The 16,715-nt window shown below is 44.2% G+C and overlaps 1 protein-coding gene across 1 annotated transcript in view; it reads left to right on the forward strand.

Annotated features, from left to right (window-relative positions):
• Window positions 1-16,715, forward strand: part of MRE11 (MRE11 double strand break repair nuclease) — an 82,728-nt gene that overhangs the window by 49,406 nt on the left and 16,607 nt on the right. The window contains exons 10-12 of the mRNA XM_078618188.1: window positions 2,516-2,642; window positions 11,823-11,926; window positions 14,696-14,866. Of these exons, the coding sequence (XP_078474314.1) occupies window positions 2,516-2,642; window positions 11,823-11,926; window positions 14,696-14,866 (402 nt within the window). The remainder of the gene's footprint in view (window positions 1-2,515; window positions 2,643-11,822; window positions 11,927-14,695; window positions 14,867-16,715) is intronic.

Genomic DNA, 16,715 nt, shown 5'->3' on the forward strand with positions numbered 1-16,715 from the left:
ACTGTGAGGCACAGGTGGTGGCGTTGTGTCTAATAGCCCCCAGCCCATAGACTTCAACATCGGCTGTGTCACCTTCCTCGGCAGCATTAGACTCGTCAGGGACAGCAGCAGCAGCAGCAGCATCATAATCATAAAATGTTTGTCAAGTAAAGCAATGCACCATACTTGAGTAAAGAGTCACAGTGAGTTCCTGCTCCAATGAGCATTGAAGCTGGGCTCATCCGTTATTTCCAGCCTTGAACCAGTCATGGAGATTCAACATTCCTCCGATTACCTTGGCTGGCTGCGTACGGTGCGAAAGAAGTTCAACATACGTACATACATACATGTCGAATAGGACAACCACTTTTTCTACTTCCCCACAAAAGTGGTACCTGTTTAACTGACCCCCCCCCCCTGTTTAGTAGACTGCTTCTCACAACGCCACCACTGACAGTGTCATAACTTGCGCTTCAAAATCGGGAAGAATAGTTCGGGAAATTCTTCCAAAGAATTACCTCCTGAAGTGAAGCATTGACTTAATAATAATACTTTGTTCTAGATTTGAAGCTTTCGTGACTGCAAGGATTCATACTCTTAGGTTTTTTCGGTAAAGTCACGTAGGTAGAAAAATATAATGACAATAATAATAAATGAAAATGACTAAATTAAATCACTTTTATTAATTTTTATTTATTTTTATTTTATCATTATATTTTTTTACCTACATGACTTTACCGAAGAAAACCTAAGAATAATACTGATATTTTATGCTAATTGCATTCTACTTGTATTATTATGATCGTTTGCACAATAGCATCCCATAAGGCTGTAAATTAATTTTATGTATCAGGACCAAATCCCATATAGAGCCACTACCAAGCAAATCAAAACCCGACGATGCGAAGTGTCCCTCAAAAGAAATGAATAAACAAAATTAAGAATTGGCGTCAAAACTAAAGGGTACAAACAAACAACAACATCAACAACAAAGTTATCGCAACAAAGAATTTGCACTTTGGGTGAAAACAAATCCATCGGCGATGACGATGGTGTCACCACCTGTCCAGCTTTCATGTGGTCACACATCAATATTCTCATCACACCTTTCCATCATGTGACATTGTCCTTCTGTTGTGTTTCCATTTTAAGTCGTTAAAACAGTTGAAACTCCGCGCATAACGATTTTCTCTCCATTGCCTTTGATTAATGAAGGTGCATAGAATGCTAAGTGTCCCTGTAATGTGCTGCTCCTCACTAGGCCATATGTCGATCTACTTGTGTTTATCTTTGGCCTATTGATCCTTTCTGGGCAAGTTGCCAAGTTAACTGCGGTGAGAGCCATTCGCCGAAGAGATAGGCAAACGTGTGAAATCTTTACTTAAAGAATATGAAATTGATGAAGTAGATTTTTCACTGTTTTCACTTCGCCTCCAGCTATCAACGTCTTTCACGGTGCGCTTTCTGTTTGCCTGCAAGGGAGATTTTAATTTAGCCGTTCCCGATTTACTTTATTTAAAAAAAAAAGTTTACCGTAAGCGGATTGTCATTTCATGTCATCTTCTTAGTTTTTTTTAAATCTCCACGTATCTGATTCATTTTGAATGTCATACTTTTGTTCAATTTTCTTCACGTGCACGCAACACTTGAGTCAAAGAGTCACGAGCGATTTCCTGTTCTCATGAACGTCAAGGAGGTGGTCATCTGCTTACAGTGCTGAGCCTGCGGGAGAAATGCCCCATTCCTCAGGGAGTGAGTCCTGTATCCATAGGTCAACCTGACAAGCAGAATTCCAACTCTCAACCTACCGATTGCGTGCCACTCGCTCTTCCTGGCCGATCATTTTGGCCGATCATTTTGGCCGCGCCTGGGATGTCAGGTTGTTTACCCATACTTCACCACGCCGGTCAATGCGGGTTGGTGACAGGAAGAGTTCAGATATAATTCGCCGCTGACGTTAGCCATTGGGGGGACTTGAACTCAGGCAGTAATGATTGCTGTGTATAATAATCCCACATGAGTTAATTTACGGTGTCAAAATTGAACCCAGACGCACGGCACGCAATGGCCTCCTCTCTTGCGAATGATGTTACGGGCCCTTTAGTCTTCTTGGTTCTTTCGGTAAAGTCACGTAGAAGGGAAATAATATAATAATAAAACATAATAAAATAATTCTCACGACGTTTCGGCCACAACGCAAGCAGCCGTCCTCAGGTGAAGAACAGGTCTGTCGGAAAGACAGCGTCATCCCTTCTACGTGACTTTACCGAAAGAACCAAGAAGATGAATCCCTGCAGTCACGAAAGCTTTAAATCGAAATTTTGGCCCTTTAGTGTTCTCTGTGAAGCAGCCAGCATGTAGTATTTATACGGTTTAATGCACCGGCAGTTATAATGAGGGGGGCCACTGGATTCGAACCGTGAACCTCTGTGTCAAAGGTCGAACGCGCTACCGCTAGGCCATGTCACTGCCTACAAGGTGCTGACGAAGGTATTGAGGTGATGTTTGTCCGTGCACCCTATTCTGTTGTTTGCAGATTGACTACAGCGGAGGCTTTGAGCCGTTCAACACTCTGCGCTTTAGCCAGAAGTTTGTGGAAAATGTTGGGAACCCGAAGGACATCATTCACTTCTTCAGACAGAGGGAGATGAAGGCCAGAACAGGTTTGCTCTCAATCACGTATTCATTATGATCATTCTGTCACCTCCACGGCAACAACATTTCGCTGTGGCGAGATGTTGACTCCTTCTCACATCCACGCGACCACGGGGAGAGAGTGAGAGGCACGCAAATATACAGCAGCAGGCGTCGGGGTCGGGATCGAACCGACGACCTCCTGCGTAGCAATCGTGGTCGTCAACATCTCCTAGCCACCGCGGCGTATTGCGAGAGACCCACGCTTTAAGATGTTCTGTGTTCATATTTTGTTTGTTGCGGTTGAACCCGACTTAAGAGCCGCATGGCTCACAGGGCTATACCTAATAAATGAAACTTGAAACTCTCCTCGCATGCAGGAGTTCGTGGGTTCCATCCCAACGCTGACGCCTGTATATTCGGGGTTTTCATGTTCTCCCCGTGGTCGCGGGGATTTTTCTCCGGTTTGATGCCCCCGCATTTTGAATCGACGTGCGTTTAGAGTATTTAGCTGCCGCTATAAATTTCCACGCGATAAGCCACTTCGTTCGGCTATCATTTGTGACCAGGTCACTTCTGAAAAATAACTATATGGCTATATGGCTACGTGGGCCTTACTTGGAAAAATTAAAAATAGTTTAGTTTAAGTTATGGAGCTTCGACATGCAAGCCCCCGACGGGCTTCATAGAAATTAATTTAAAAAAAGACATTACATAGATAAGTTCGAAGTAACGTTGGTCCGATTGAGTTCAAATGAACACATTCAGCCATATGGCCAAAACAGTTGATTTAGATTGCGATCATTTAGCTCACTCTTTTTACGATATTAACTTTGTACGTATGTATGTTGAACTTCTTTCGCACAGTACGTAGCCAATCGTGTTAATCGGAGATCCTCAAACATTTCACACCGTTCATCGCCATGTTCATCAAAGTATTGCATTTCTTGTTGAATTATATAAAGCGCCGCTCAAAATTAATGTTTTCTTACTTTCAAGTTTTATGCGCCTCCTGGTTTTGTTCATTAAACTTAAACACCGTGAGTTCAGAGACAATCCCGTCGATGTTTAATGTTTGCTCAACAGAGTTCAAACGTAATGCATGACATCGATAAACACAGAGTCGTTGTGTAGAGAGCGCAGACGCACAGACGATCCTGAGCAGACTGAATAGGAATGGATTAGAATGAGATTCTCGGCTGTGGACATGAACATCAAAAGTAACAAATAGAGAGGGTTTAGTCTCTCTGTTCTATATTCGTATTGAGTAGCACCGTATTATTCAGTATACATTTTGCATCCTAAACTCTTAATCCACATTTCTTGTTCGCCATACAAACCTGGGAATCCGTCATTCTTGCCGTGTTACACTGATCCCAATGAATCTCGGATTTCTCAGATCAAGGACGATGCGAAATGTCACTTGCGAAAGCAGTTTGAAGCATTTGCATGACCGTGCCAATGGCTTGTACAACAACAACAATTGCCGCCATTCGCCACTAAGTGACGGTGACATCTCCATGGCGCCTGTGCAAGGCCAGGTGCACTTTGAGGCCACGTGACGTGTCGAAGGCTTGCTGACAGGAGGTTAAGGGACAGACCCAGGTGCCATGGGTTTACTGACTCAGATGACTGGCAGATGCACCAGCTGTGCCCCCTACTGTGCCAACTTACTGCTGTTTAGCCGCCCGGCTCTCCGCTCGCTGTTGTGAGCGTCGCTCCTCTGATTTCCGTTGTTGTTGGAGGGCGACTGCCTCCAACTGCCCAGTAGCATCCTTCACGAGCCTTCTCCACAGAGGCCGATCTTGACACGGCTGGTACCAGTCTGTGGTAATCAGCGCAGATTGCCCCAGACCCTAAACGTGGTGTGCTCCTCTAAAACAAGAGTGGACAGTCTCGCCTACTTCACATCTCTCCAGAGACGTAGATGGAGTGAAAGAGTAATTGCACCTCTCTGAAGAAGTGGTAGAATTAGCCATAGCCGTTTTAGGGTTGCTGCTTGTCCCCACCCGTTAACGCCGCAAAATAAATGGTGGCAAGTCTCCTGTTCCCAGTGCTGCCCGATAGACCCCACGACTCGCAAATCTAAATCGCAGTGATCTTCATCTCATTGTCCTGATGGTATTACTCCTCTGTGTCATCACCCCCATGCTATCGGTACATTGGTCGCCTTTTGTAGTTCTCTGCTTTTACAGGATGGCATGCGGATTGCCACACAGATAGGACGGATTTTACGTATGGAGATTGAGGAAATTAGCTCCACATTTAATTTCCACCACAACTTTTCACCGACACGCCATTCAGCCTCGTGATTTTTAATTTCGCGTAATGGGACCGACAAACCGCAGTCTTAACATCTCGTCAACAATAACATTTTATATTTCTGTATCACACGATCACGAGAGGTTGCTGTGAATTTGGCCTTCATCCAGCAGTGGATTGACCATGGATGATTATGATGATTGCTATATTAGTGCTTTTAATGATAGTGCATCACTGATTGCTTGCTGCTGCCGGAAACAGCATCGCCGAATAATTTGTATCAGAAATGTACGGGTAGTTATGGAAATGGTGATTGGGCTCGGGAAATTTGTTTCATCCTCTGCAACGCAATTATAATGGCAGTCAAATTCCTTGTATTGAGATGGTAATGGAGCCCAGGAATCCACCGCCAAGGGGTGGTTATGCCTTGTTTGTCCTCAACCAGAATACATCTTCCCACAATGCATTGTGCCAGCAACATTTTACAATTCAACTTTTAATATTGATTCGTTTATTCAGTCATGATTTTCGTTATTAAAGGGTGTTGTCTGTTACTAAATAGCTACGGTTATGCAACTATTCATATGCCCATTCAAAAACTGGTCATGAGAAAGCATGAAAATATTTTAAATTCTCATTAGGCCCCGTGTCGTATTAAGTGCAGACTCCAATTATTATTAACTCTTTCTCTGGACTCTCTGTGTATGTGCTATGAATATGGGTCAATGCCTGCTATGTTGCTGATTTTAAATATTTTTAAATGTAATTAAGACCACAGTGTTGTTTATAAATGCGTTGAGTTTTTTTGTTTCCATTATTTGTGCTTGTGCACCACTGCCAGCGCGGAAGCTACGGCAAATAAAATGTATCATTCTCCCGAATCTTAATTGAGCCGACCTAACGATGTTCGCCCACAACACAGATAGGCTCATCTTCCACGTGCTCGCTGGTGACACTCATTGCTTTCATGGCTTTATTTTGGTGATTTTCGAACAGTTTTTTGGTTTGGCCATGTTTGTTTGTTGTAGTACAGAGTTAGACTGATAGCCTTAATCTAAGTTGTCTTGTGGTTGTTGTTGTTTGACTTGCATCCCACTGGGATTTTTGCACACAGTGTTGGTGTACGGTGCTTTTTCTGCAATATTTTGCTGTCTTTTCTTGGATTTTCTGTTTGCACATAGTCACTTTAAGATGTTGTCTTGATGATGTTTTTGTTGTCTGTTTGTTGCGGTTGCACCCGATTCAAGAGCCGAATGGCTCACAGGGCTATACCTAATAAATGAACTTGAACTCACACTTTTAACCCTCTTGGGGTCCAATGAGATCAGGGATGCAGGGCAACTATCGCCTATAGGCATGACAGTCAGAGCACGATCATCATCATCTGACAAGCGTAGGCGACGAAGACCCTTTGGTACCAACCAGAGTTGTGTGTCCATCACGTGTCAGGACCGATCTTATCAACGAACCCACAAGTCCGGTGGATAGCCCAACGGATGGTGCCATGCATTCAATCGAACGGACTTTTTTATTATTATTGTTATTATTATTCAAATACCCAGTAAACAAAAGTAGATTTTTCGAAGAGGAGGGAGCAAATTAACAAGTGACTTGTGCCAAACTCAAAGCGATACACACCTCACAATGGGGGACCGACTGGGGCATCCGGGCTTCCTGCCCTACCGCGCTAGGGGTAACGGTCGGGAGCGGTACCAGACGTGCATTTCTAACGCCTGACTTTTCGAGTCAGCCTCGGCCACGTTCTTCAATGTCCCTCGATTGGACACGACCCCAGTGTGTTCGAGAGGGCAGAGGGACACGGTTGAATCTTAGTCACGAGTTCTATACCATAGGAGTTCTATGGTGTGTCAAACTTGCATCCATTACACTGGTCAACACACTTTTTCTGGCATAAAGTATTCCAACGGTTTTAAAGTAATTTTGGGGTGCTGATTCCAAATCTGGCATCAGTTTTTGTCTATCACATCAGGTTTTTGAGATATAATATATTGCATTTTCAATATAAACTGCAGAAGAAAAATATTAAATAAATGTGGATATCTACATAAAATGCTAATATAAACACACTATCCTAAAAATACATCACCATATTTTAACACTAAAGCAGTCACTGACTCGCAACAACTTGCAATCATAAGTGACAGAGTTAATTACGGGTAAAATCAATGAAAATGGGGTATGCCGATAGCATAAAAATGAGATGTGATAGAGCAAATCTGAGATCAGATTTGGAATCAGCACCCTGAAATTAGTCTAAAACAGCTGCAAAAGTCCAGGCCAGAATTTTTTTTTTGTTGACCAGTGTTATCTCTCTCACCTCTCTGTGCATGTGTACTATGAATAAGTGCCATTGCCCAAAACGTCACCCGTTACATATTTATCCTTCTCAGGCCACGGTGATATTGACGAATGTAATGAATTTTCTTACATATATATAGAGAGAGATATAAATTGGCAAAGCAGTGGTGCGATGCATTCTTGTCTCAATACCCTGGTCTTAGCAAAGATGCTTCCTTTGGGAGGGCCTGTGTGGGGGAGGCCTGCTCTCTTCATCTGTGTCACCATCTGTGGTACTTTTGCTAATTTACATTATAAGGAAGGTTCCTGCAAACGGCGGAACTGGCCTGAAAAATAAGGGTTTTTTTCAATGCACGAAGGTACACGAAACTAATTTTCTTCGGTCCAAATGATGGTACGATGATGTGCGATGGCTCTTTCCTTGAGATGCAGCTCATTACCGGGCAATCAAATCACGCGTTACCCCCCCCCCCCCCCCCATGCTGAGCAGAACATTAACGACTGATGTGTCCCCGCTAATGTTTATTGAATCGAAATTGATCGAGGCTTCTTAAAAGTCATAATTAGGGCATTGACCAAATTTTCCTCCCCAGCCCTCTTTGCAGCAGATTTACGCACAGCCCAAGCAAGTGTCAGTATGAGAGGTGTCACTATTGACTCCTGTCCCTGCTCAGCGATTTAATTAATTTTCTCAAATCGGGGTCACGACTGTTAGTGGTAAAGGTGCAGTCCTGCAGTGTTATCCATCTGTGCTACCGCTGGCCGATGGGACTCCACTGGAGGGTGCCTCACAAGGCGTTTTTGGCCTACTCTTCCTTTTTCGCGTGATAGCCTGGAACAGGTGAACGTACCCACACTTTACCCCACCACATGCGATCCCACGATGCTGGGTGGGCAGAGGCTGGTGGTGGGAGCGGGGATTTAAGTAACTTGCCCAGCCGTTGCAACTGCCGCATCATTGCCAGATCGAATTGACCTGGCGACCTAGGTTCAAAGGCCAGTGTGCTAACCTTTACACCGTGGCTTGCGTCTGTGATGATTGTAGTGGCCACTAATGGGCGCAGGGTTCACATGAACCCATTGCGAGAAACATAAATAATATAACGTGGATTCTGTCCGCGATTAAGTTGTTTGGGTTTGATCGTGGAAATGTATTATGTATGTATGTTGAACTTGTTTTGCACCATACGTAGCCAAGCATGCTAATCAGAGGTGCTCGGGGGAAGGACAAAAAAATAAAAACAAAAGCAGTTGTAAAGAAATGAAATGTCATTTTAGATTTGAAAGTGCAGTGGCTTCATATCGTAAGGAAGAGCGCTCCAGATGGCCGCAGAAGCGCATCTGAAAGCGCGTGATGCGGTGATCGTGTCGTACACCCACCTCCACCCGACACAGCCAATCAGTAAGGTTCGTCACGTGACAATTAGTTACTATCGGTAAAGTCACGTAGGTAAAAAATAAAATTACTAAACGTAATAATAGAAGTAAAATAAAATTATTTTATTTTTTATTTAGTAATTTTATTTTTTACCTACGTGACTTTACAGAAAAAAACCTAAGAGTATAAATCCTTGCAGTCACGAAAGCTTCAAATCTAGAATTAGTGACTACTTCGGCACAACCAGTTGTGTGCTAGGGACTTAACCCACAACAGCATTTGCAACCAATATTTTTCTTTTCGATTTAAAGCTTTCGTGACTGCAGGGATTCATCTTCTTGGTTCTTTCGGTAAAGTCACGTAGAAGGGAAATAATAAAATTAAAAAAATAAAACGTAATATTTATTATTATTCTTTTATTATTTCCCTTCTACGTGACTTTACCGAAAGAACCAAGAAGATGAACCAATATTTTGCTGGTGATCACAACCATGGATTCTGTTGCACGTGTGATTTACACACGTGGGTGTCACGAGCTTAACCGTCGATGCGAGTTGACAATTCAACATTGCATTGTGAGACCCCAATTGCGACGTGAGCTTGTGCCCGAGATGGATCACAGCAGCGCAGGATTGGTGTCCGTGCTTTTTGGCTGCAAGTGGTGGCTTAGTGGTGCGTGCTGTGGTCTTGGTGACCCCTGCATTCAGTTCTCTTTGCAATGCGTAACATCGGTGACGGTGCGCTTCGACCTTTTACGTACGTCTCTAAAATAGAGCTCTGTTCACTCGTTCGGTGTCATTAGCCAGGGGGAGGCAGATGTAGCCGTGGGGCACGCTCGCCGCACAAAGAGCCACGCGTGTCCCCTTGTTCCTGCGATGACGCTTCGTTTCGACCTCCGTCCAAATTGAGCACTTTTCGGCGTCTCGGCGTCACTGTCAGGTGTAACCGGGTCACGCTGGCCGCACAATCCACTCGCGTGTTCTGATCCAGTCTTCTTTTGTAAACGGCGCGCAATTAACCTTGGCACATTGTCGTAAATATGTGCTTGTGCAGTGTCAGGAAACTAAAAAAGGAAAAGGTTTTTTCTCGACTCCACAGATTTATAAGCGAAGTAAAGAGCATTTTGGGAGTGATTGCAGCCATTTACTGCCGATGTCACCTCGCCTCGCATATAGCCTCTGTTTGCTCGATGCCGCAGCTGTTGCAGTTACAATTCAGTGTCAAAGGCCTGATCTGAAATTATCCAACTATCTCGGTTTGGTTTAGGCCTTACCTTTGGTCGCTTGTCTCTGGGTATCCACTACAATTTTTATTTTTGCAGTCACTTGTGGCCTATTGATTGAGGCCTATGGCTTGGAAACGATCCGCAAGTAACATTTATTCTTCGCTGCAAAGATCGTAGCCACCCTAATCGAGTACTAGAGAGCACTGCAGATTACCCAATGCCTCTGTGTCGAGGCCTTAAATAGAGACAAAGAGAGAGGGGGGGGGGCAGAGAGAGGTGGTTCTGCTGGAGCAGAGAAATTAGCATGTCAATGAATCCACCCCGAAGCAACCGAGGGAAAGAAGATCGAATGGCCCTATGAGAGCCTGGTAAATTTTAGAGAGAGAAATAGTTTGAGAAAACAGAATTTAGCAAATATTTTGAAAATGTAATGTAATGCCACACAGAGAGTCGGCTAACACACAGTTAACGCATAGCCTGCTCGATTACGATCTCCAAAGATGTCAGATTGTTATATTAGGCCCTCAATAAGGTGAAATCTTCCCCCACCACTGGTACGAATCGTAGAACTACAGGCCGGGCATGTAGAGGAGTGGTTCTTCACCTTTACTTTTGCGGCCTTGCATCCCTTTTGGTTCTCAATTGTACAAAAATGTTAGTAAATACATAGGTTTAAAGCTTTCGTGACTGCAGGGATTCATCTTCTTGGTTCTTTCGGTAAAGTCACGTAGAAGGGAAATAATAAAATAATAAAAATAAAACAATAAAATAATTCTCACGACGTTTCGGCCACAACGCAAGCAGCCGCCCTTTACCGAAAGAACCAAGAAGATAAATACATAGGGTTTGATGAAACAAAGTAGTTGTACTTACATGCCCGTGCCTAATTTGTGTTTCGATGATATACCTTCGAACAAAAATTTGACGATGCCTCGCACCCCAAAAAGTGCATCTCGCACGCCCAGGCGGTGCGTGCACACCAGGTTAAGAACCACTGATGTGGAGCATAGACTACCTAAATTAGTGAGGAGAAGCATGTCTGAGGCTCGCATTGTCTGCTCCTGAAATGCCCCAAATCTCGTTTTAATCACACCTATGTGCATTTTTTCCCCCCTATGGAAGGTTACCATTGCGTTGAACGTGAAATTCCAGTTACTTATTTGCAAATTACTTGTAGTACAAATGCTCTCACCTGAGGATAATTGGCCAAAGCAGTGGGCATTCAACTGCCTCCCTCAAAAATATATATTTGCCTCCCATAATGCAGTTCTGCAATATCATACTTGACCACGCTGGTCAGTGCGAGTTAGTGAAGGACCGTTACGTATGTATGTGTGTTGAATCTGTTTTGCACTGTACGTAGCCAATCGTTCTAATCGGAGGTGCGGGGAAATCGGTTATAGCTTTGTCCTGGCAGTCGAACTGAGGTCGGTTGAGTTCATAGATGGGCGCTAACTGCTGCCTCGCTACAAAACCCCGCATCATGTTGATGCACGTTCGAATTTCAATCAATGCACGTGTCCCATTTTTTTTTGTTTAAAAGGTTTGTTTACTGCTCAATATCTGGTAATGGAAAACCATTCATACTCGCATGCCAAATGAGAACTGTCCACGCGTCTGCGTGCTTCAAATGTTCTGTACACTTGAAATGTGTTTCCAAGGCACCGTCACTGCAAAGTGCATCAGTCAATCCTTGTGCCCTTTCTTCTCCGAATAAAGGGCATTTCTTGAAAATGTTACCCGGTTATATTTTATTTTCGGAGGCAGCGTCGTAGCGTTTTGCACATTCAAACTCGGCCCATTAACATTTTTTCACCATTCACGTACGTTGTGTTGTGCCAAAGAAATACCAGTATCACAACAGACAGGGATATGCACCCTGGTATTGTGACATTACACACCACACAAAAGCAGACCACTCTGTGTGTCACGTGCACTCGGCACTGAACCACATGTTGTACTTGAGCGAAAATGAGGACTGTGCACCCGCACTGACATCGGTTTTGCTGTTCTAACTTCTTCCAGGGGACGAGATTGATTTCGGCCAGGCATTCTCACACGCGGCCCACGGGGAGAACACGCTGCGGGTGGAAGACTTGGTTAAAGAGTATTTTAAATCCGCCGAAAAGGTAAATTATTCAGCAGACAGGGGCGTCACACGAACGCCTTGCATGCCTCGGGTCATTTAAGGAAATTGAGTAAAAGGGTGCGGCCCTGAAAATGCATTGCTCATTTTCCTGCCTGCACGCAGGCCTGCTGCACGCGAGGGAGCTCTAGAGAGTTGCTTTAAGATTGCAATTGGCCTACTTTTCCACACTGGCCAGTTGTCTTTGAAGAGGTGGGTGGATTCCGACAACACTCGACCTGCCGATCAATCAACTGTGGTGTTCCCATTCGTTCTGCTTGGTGGACAGAGGTGGGGGGGGGAGTTTAAGAAACCTACCGATCTTTTCCACTAGTTACCTACGCATTGCAAGTTCACTGCCGCTATTACACCGCAGCAGCATACCCCCTTCCTGGGAAGTCATTCCAAGTGGTTCTGTCCCTGATTTGAACTCCGTTCCCACCGTACAGCAGGGCTGAACACTGCTGTTGTAAAGTCTCTACGGGTGCCTGAAGCATGCAGCCTCTTAAACTCACATTCCGTTGCCATGTTTGAAGGTCTCAGCTCCTTCTAGATTTGAAGTTTCCGTGACTGCAAGGATCCATACTCTTTGGTTCTTTCGGTAAAGTCACATAGGTGAAAAAATAAAAAATAAGAATAAAAATAAAAAATAGAAATAACTAAATTAAATCACGACGTTTCGATTGCAACACAAGCAATCAGCATCAGGTGTGACAACCACGGCAAGAAATAGTTACTGAAGTGTTTCTCTGAAAGTTTAATAAAAACAAGATTGGCATTCCCTTCTCTTATTCTGTTCCTCCTTTTGCTTGTCTTCCTCATGCCTCCACACAAGTCTCTCTTTGCAATCTCCCCACCAGTCACCTTGAATGACATCACGACTGTAATCTCCAAGGTTAACCCTTTCCCGTTACGATGACGTACATTGTTGTGAAAGCCTACGTGTGAGATTAGATTAAGAGGTGTTTGGCTATTTTAATAACTTAATGTCATAAGCTGCGCGCACCTTCAAACATCTATTTGAACTGACTCAATTATCTGAACCGAGAGGTTTAAACAAAAAATCTTTGATATTTTTGAGCACGTAAATGTTTTTTTTTTTAAACAGAAAAAAAATCTGCCTCCAATTTATAGAATTTCTGCCACATTAAAAGCAGTGCGTGGGGTGCAAGTGATTTGTCTCGTATTGATAATTGCCTCCACAGTAAATCCGATTTTATGTCTCGAGTGTGTCGCTACATTCGTAGTTTCACACTTGAAGAGATAATCCTGACTCGCTTAATTGTGCTTGATAATACGGGTGCTCAATGTGTGTACGGAACAGATACGTTCAAGAAAAGTTGCCTGTCAAACGAAATTCCATACACCGAACCCTATCTTCCCACCGACCTCCATTATACAACTGTAGATGCATAATAAAATCACACTTTGGGATGCAGAAAACCCTCTTTAAAATACAGTATTTCATGGAAAAATCGAGAATTTTTTCTGATAAAATAGTGATAAATTATAATATCTCAAAAAGAAGTCGCAAAATAAATAAATAAATAAAATACCTTACAGTACTTAACACGCAGGCTGTCACGACCAATTTGACGTTAATGTAGCCCTCGCGTGAGGTCTGTCCCACATCGGGAAAAGTCAGCTGCAGTGCAAAGAAGAAATGTTAATCCACCAATTAGTCCACGACGTGGACTTTATGGAAGCCAAAGAGTTTTAGTTCATCAGCCTCGTTACTTTGCATACATTTTAAACTTTTCTTAACTTAAGTTCGACTAGCGAAGACGCAGTAACATCTGCTCTGCGACAGTAAAATTCTGGGTTCCATTAAGGCCCCATTTGTGATTTGGGCAATTTTTGTCCAGAGGGGAATTATTCCGCGGAGATGTACACTCGGACAAATGCACGTTTCACGAGCGCACGGTGTAACTCTGCTCATTCGATTCTATTTGTGGGGGCCACTGTAGACAGATCCTGTTATCCGTGTCTATTTGCATAAATTACTCCTCTTATCCGCACAGGAAAGTGCATATAAATATGCTTAATATGACGACTTTGTCAACACGTATGTGTCACTCCTCTTATCCAAGCAAAGTCTCTGATGATTATCATATTTTGCTACTGGCAAAGGAGGTTCCAATGGTGTAAATGCTTACCCCGAGCTCTCATACTCTGATAGTGCATTGTCTTTGAGTTGTGCGCCTTTTGGCGTCATCTGGTCCAACACCGTGTGAGACTAGCCTCTAAGAAAAGCTGTCTCGCGTGTGGACCAATCAATTTCAAGGACAGTGCATACATTATCAGAGTTGTGTTTTTTGTTTTCATTCCGACCGCCGGCATTGTGGTCAATGCAAACATGACTCCTTGTAAAAAAAGGTGTCAGTTTTGTTGCCAGATTAAATGGTAAAAAAAAACAATTATCTCTGATGATAATCGTCTCGTGGATAAGATTTCTTGACACCAATAACAGCAGTGTCGTATAATAATAATATTAATAATAATTTACAGGCCTTTTTGAGTCCGCTGATGGATGAAGGCCCTCCCGCATGCCGTATCGCTCATGGGTGTTGTTTGACCATTCTTCACCACACTGGTCAGTGCGGGTAGGTGATGTCAGCCCCTGGTCCGGGAATTGAGCTCGGCTTGTCGGGATCGCAGAGCGGCGCGCTAACCACCATGCCAACCACTCCACAAATCGGATAATGGGTGTACGGACGAATAAAAGTGAGCAGCGCTCTCCGTTAACGCGTTGTGGCGCGCGTGTTTTATTCAGAACGTGCAGCTGGCGCTGTTGACGGAACGAGGAATGGGTGCGGCGGTGCAAGAGTTTGTTGACAAGGAAGAAAAGGAGGCGATCTCGGAGCTGGTCAAAGTGCAGCTCGCGAAGACGCAGGAACATCTGAAGAAAACGGAGGTGTCGTCAGTCGATACCATTGGTGAAGAGGTCAGGGGGCACGTTCTGTCTCAGATTCGCATCCAGGTTGCATCGAAACGCTGACCTACCGCGGTGTTAATTTCTCACGCGCACACGTTTTATCACTTGTTTTGGCCTGTTTTTTTGCCTGTCGGCGTGTGCTCTTGAAAAGTAGGATGCAGATTGAAGCGTTTTTCACTCACTCTCCGCCAAGGCCCGTGACAAATCGCAGCGCTATTTTGCTCACTTTGTGCAATTAATTGGTAACGCTGTAAAAAAACAACTACATTGTACGTGATGATAATCTCGGCATCATTTATAAGCAAAAAAAGAAATTTCTTCGCAATGATTATTAGTCTGGTATAATGCGTTGGCGCGGCGGTTGATGTTCTGGGCTCTGAACCCGGTGACCTGAGCCCGAACAGTTTTGCCCCCCAACTCTCCCTTTACCAACTCGAATTTACCTGCGTGGTGAAGTATGGTCAAACGATCCCTACTACTACCGACGTGGCCTGAGAGGCTTCCATTCAGTAAGTGGATTTACAAAAGTGGCTGCAAATACATTTTAACGTGATTTTTTTTTTTACAAATAATACTAATTTAAAATTATTATAAAACTGCTGTTCATCAGAGATAATCTGAGCCTTTATTAAGACATAGTACATCTTAATTCTTAGGAGGCATTTTCCCAGTTACGCGTGAGACATGATTACATGGTTGTCTTTAACCCTCACCTTCACTCCCTTTGCATCTTATTTCCATTATTATTAGGCTTGTTTACCCAGGAAAGCCTAATTGAGTCTCAATACTCATTTTTTATTCAGACGAGGTTTTGCCAAGTTTACGCAGCAGGGGGGCGATGTTTCTCAGCGCAATTCCAGTTGAGTAATTCGCAGGATTCTTTTTACTGCATTGGGATATTTTTGGGCTAATACCAGTTGCACTGAAGTTTTTTTTGCATGCTATGTGGGGAGCAAACACCAGAGAACCTTGAGAAAAAACCCTTGCCGAACAGGGGAAGGACATACAATCTCTGGACATCTGTGAAAAAGAACTTTATAGCTCATCGGATTCCTCCAGTATAAATACATATTCTGATTCTGATCACCACACAGAAAGGCACATGAGTGAGGAATGGAACCCAGGACTTTCTTGCTGTGAGGCCCGAGCGTTATCACTGAGTCGCGCTGCCGCCTTTCTTGCCTTGTTGCACCAACAATCCTTTCTATTGCTAACGCCATACGCCGCTCACCCAATCAAAGCGTACACCCAACATTATCCAGATCTCCCAATGCCATCCGTAGCTGGCCTCTTGCATGTGTCACCGCTAGCCAACTCCTTAACGCGCCCACTACCCAGACAAACTTCCCGATTTATCGCCACGGCAATTCGAGGGTGCCTCATAATGCACGACGAAAGGGGGCCCACCAAATTGCACGTTCCTAACGAGTAATGTAATTAACGCATCGGGGGGGGCGGGGAGGGGGGGCTTTTTCGGAGCCTTGCCTCCCACGGACTGACGACACGATTTGTGATACGTGAGGAGCAGCGGCGGCGTAGAGAAGATAGGATTTCTGCGACGCTTCATTAGCTCGACCTGCGTGGCGGCTGCTGAGTGTTGCTGATGGCGACAGGCAAACGCGAGCCGCACGGTGAACGTGCTCGCCGCGCCACCAAACACAATTGTGGACACATTTAGTGGTTGCGCCATTTTTTGGCGCCGCCGTGGTGAGATGTTAACTCTACCTCGCCTGGTATGCAGGAGGTCGTGGGTTCGATCCTGACCCTGACGCCTGCTGTTTTTTTGGAGTTTGCGTGTCTCTCTCTCATCATCATCACGGTGGCGAGGAGATGTTAACTACCTCGCATGGTATACAGG

Source organism: Lampetra planeri, chromosome 56 (assembly GCF_965212315.1).
Source record: "Lampetra planeri chromosome 56, kcLamPlan1.2.h2, whole genome shotgun sequence".
Classification (NCBI taxonomy): domain Eukaryota; kingdom Metazoa; phylum Chordata; class Hyperoartia; order Petromyzontiformes; family Petromyzontidae; genus Lampetra; species Lampetra planeri.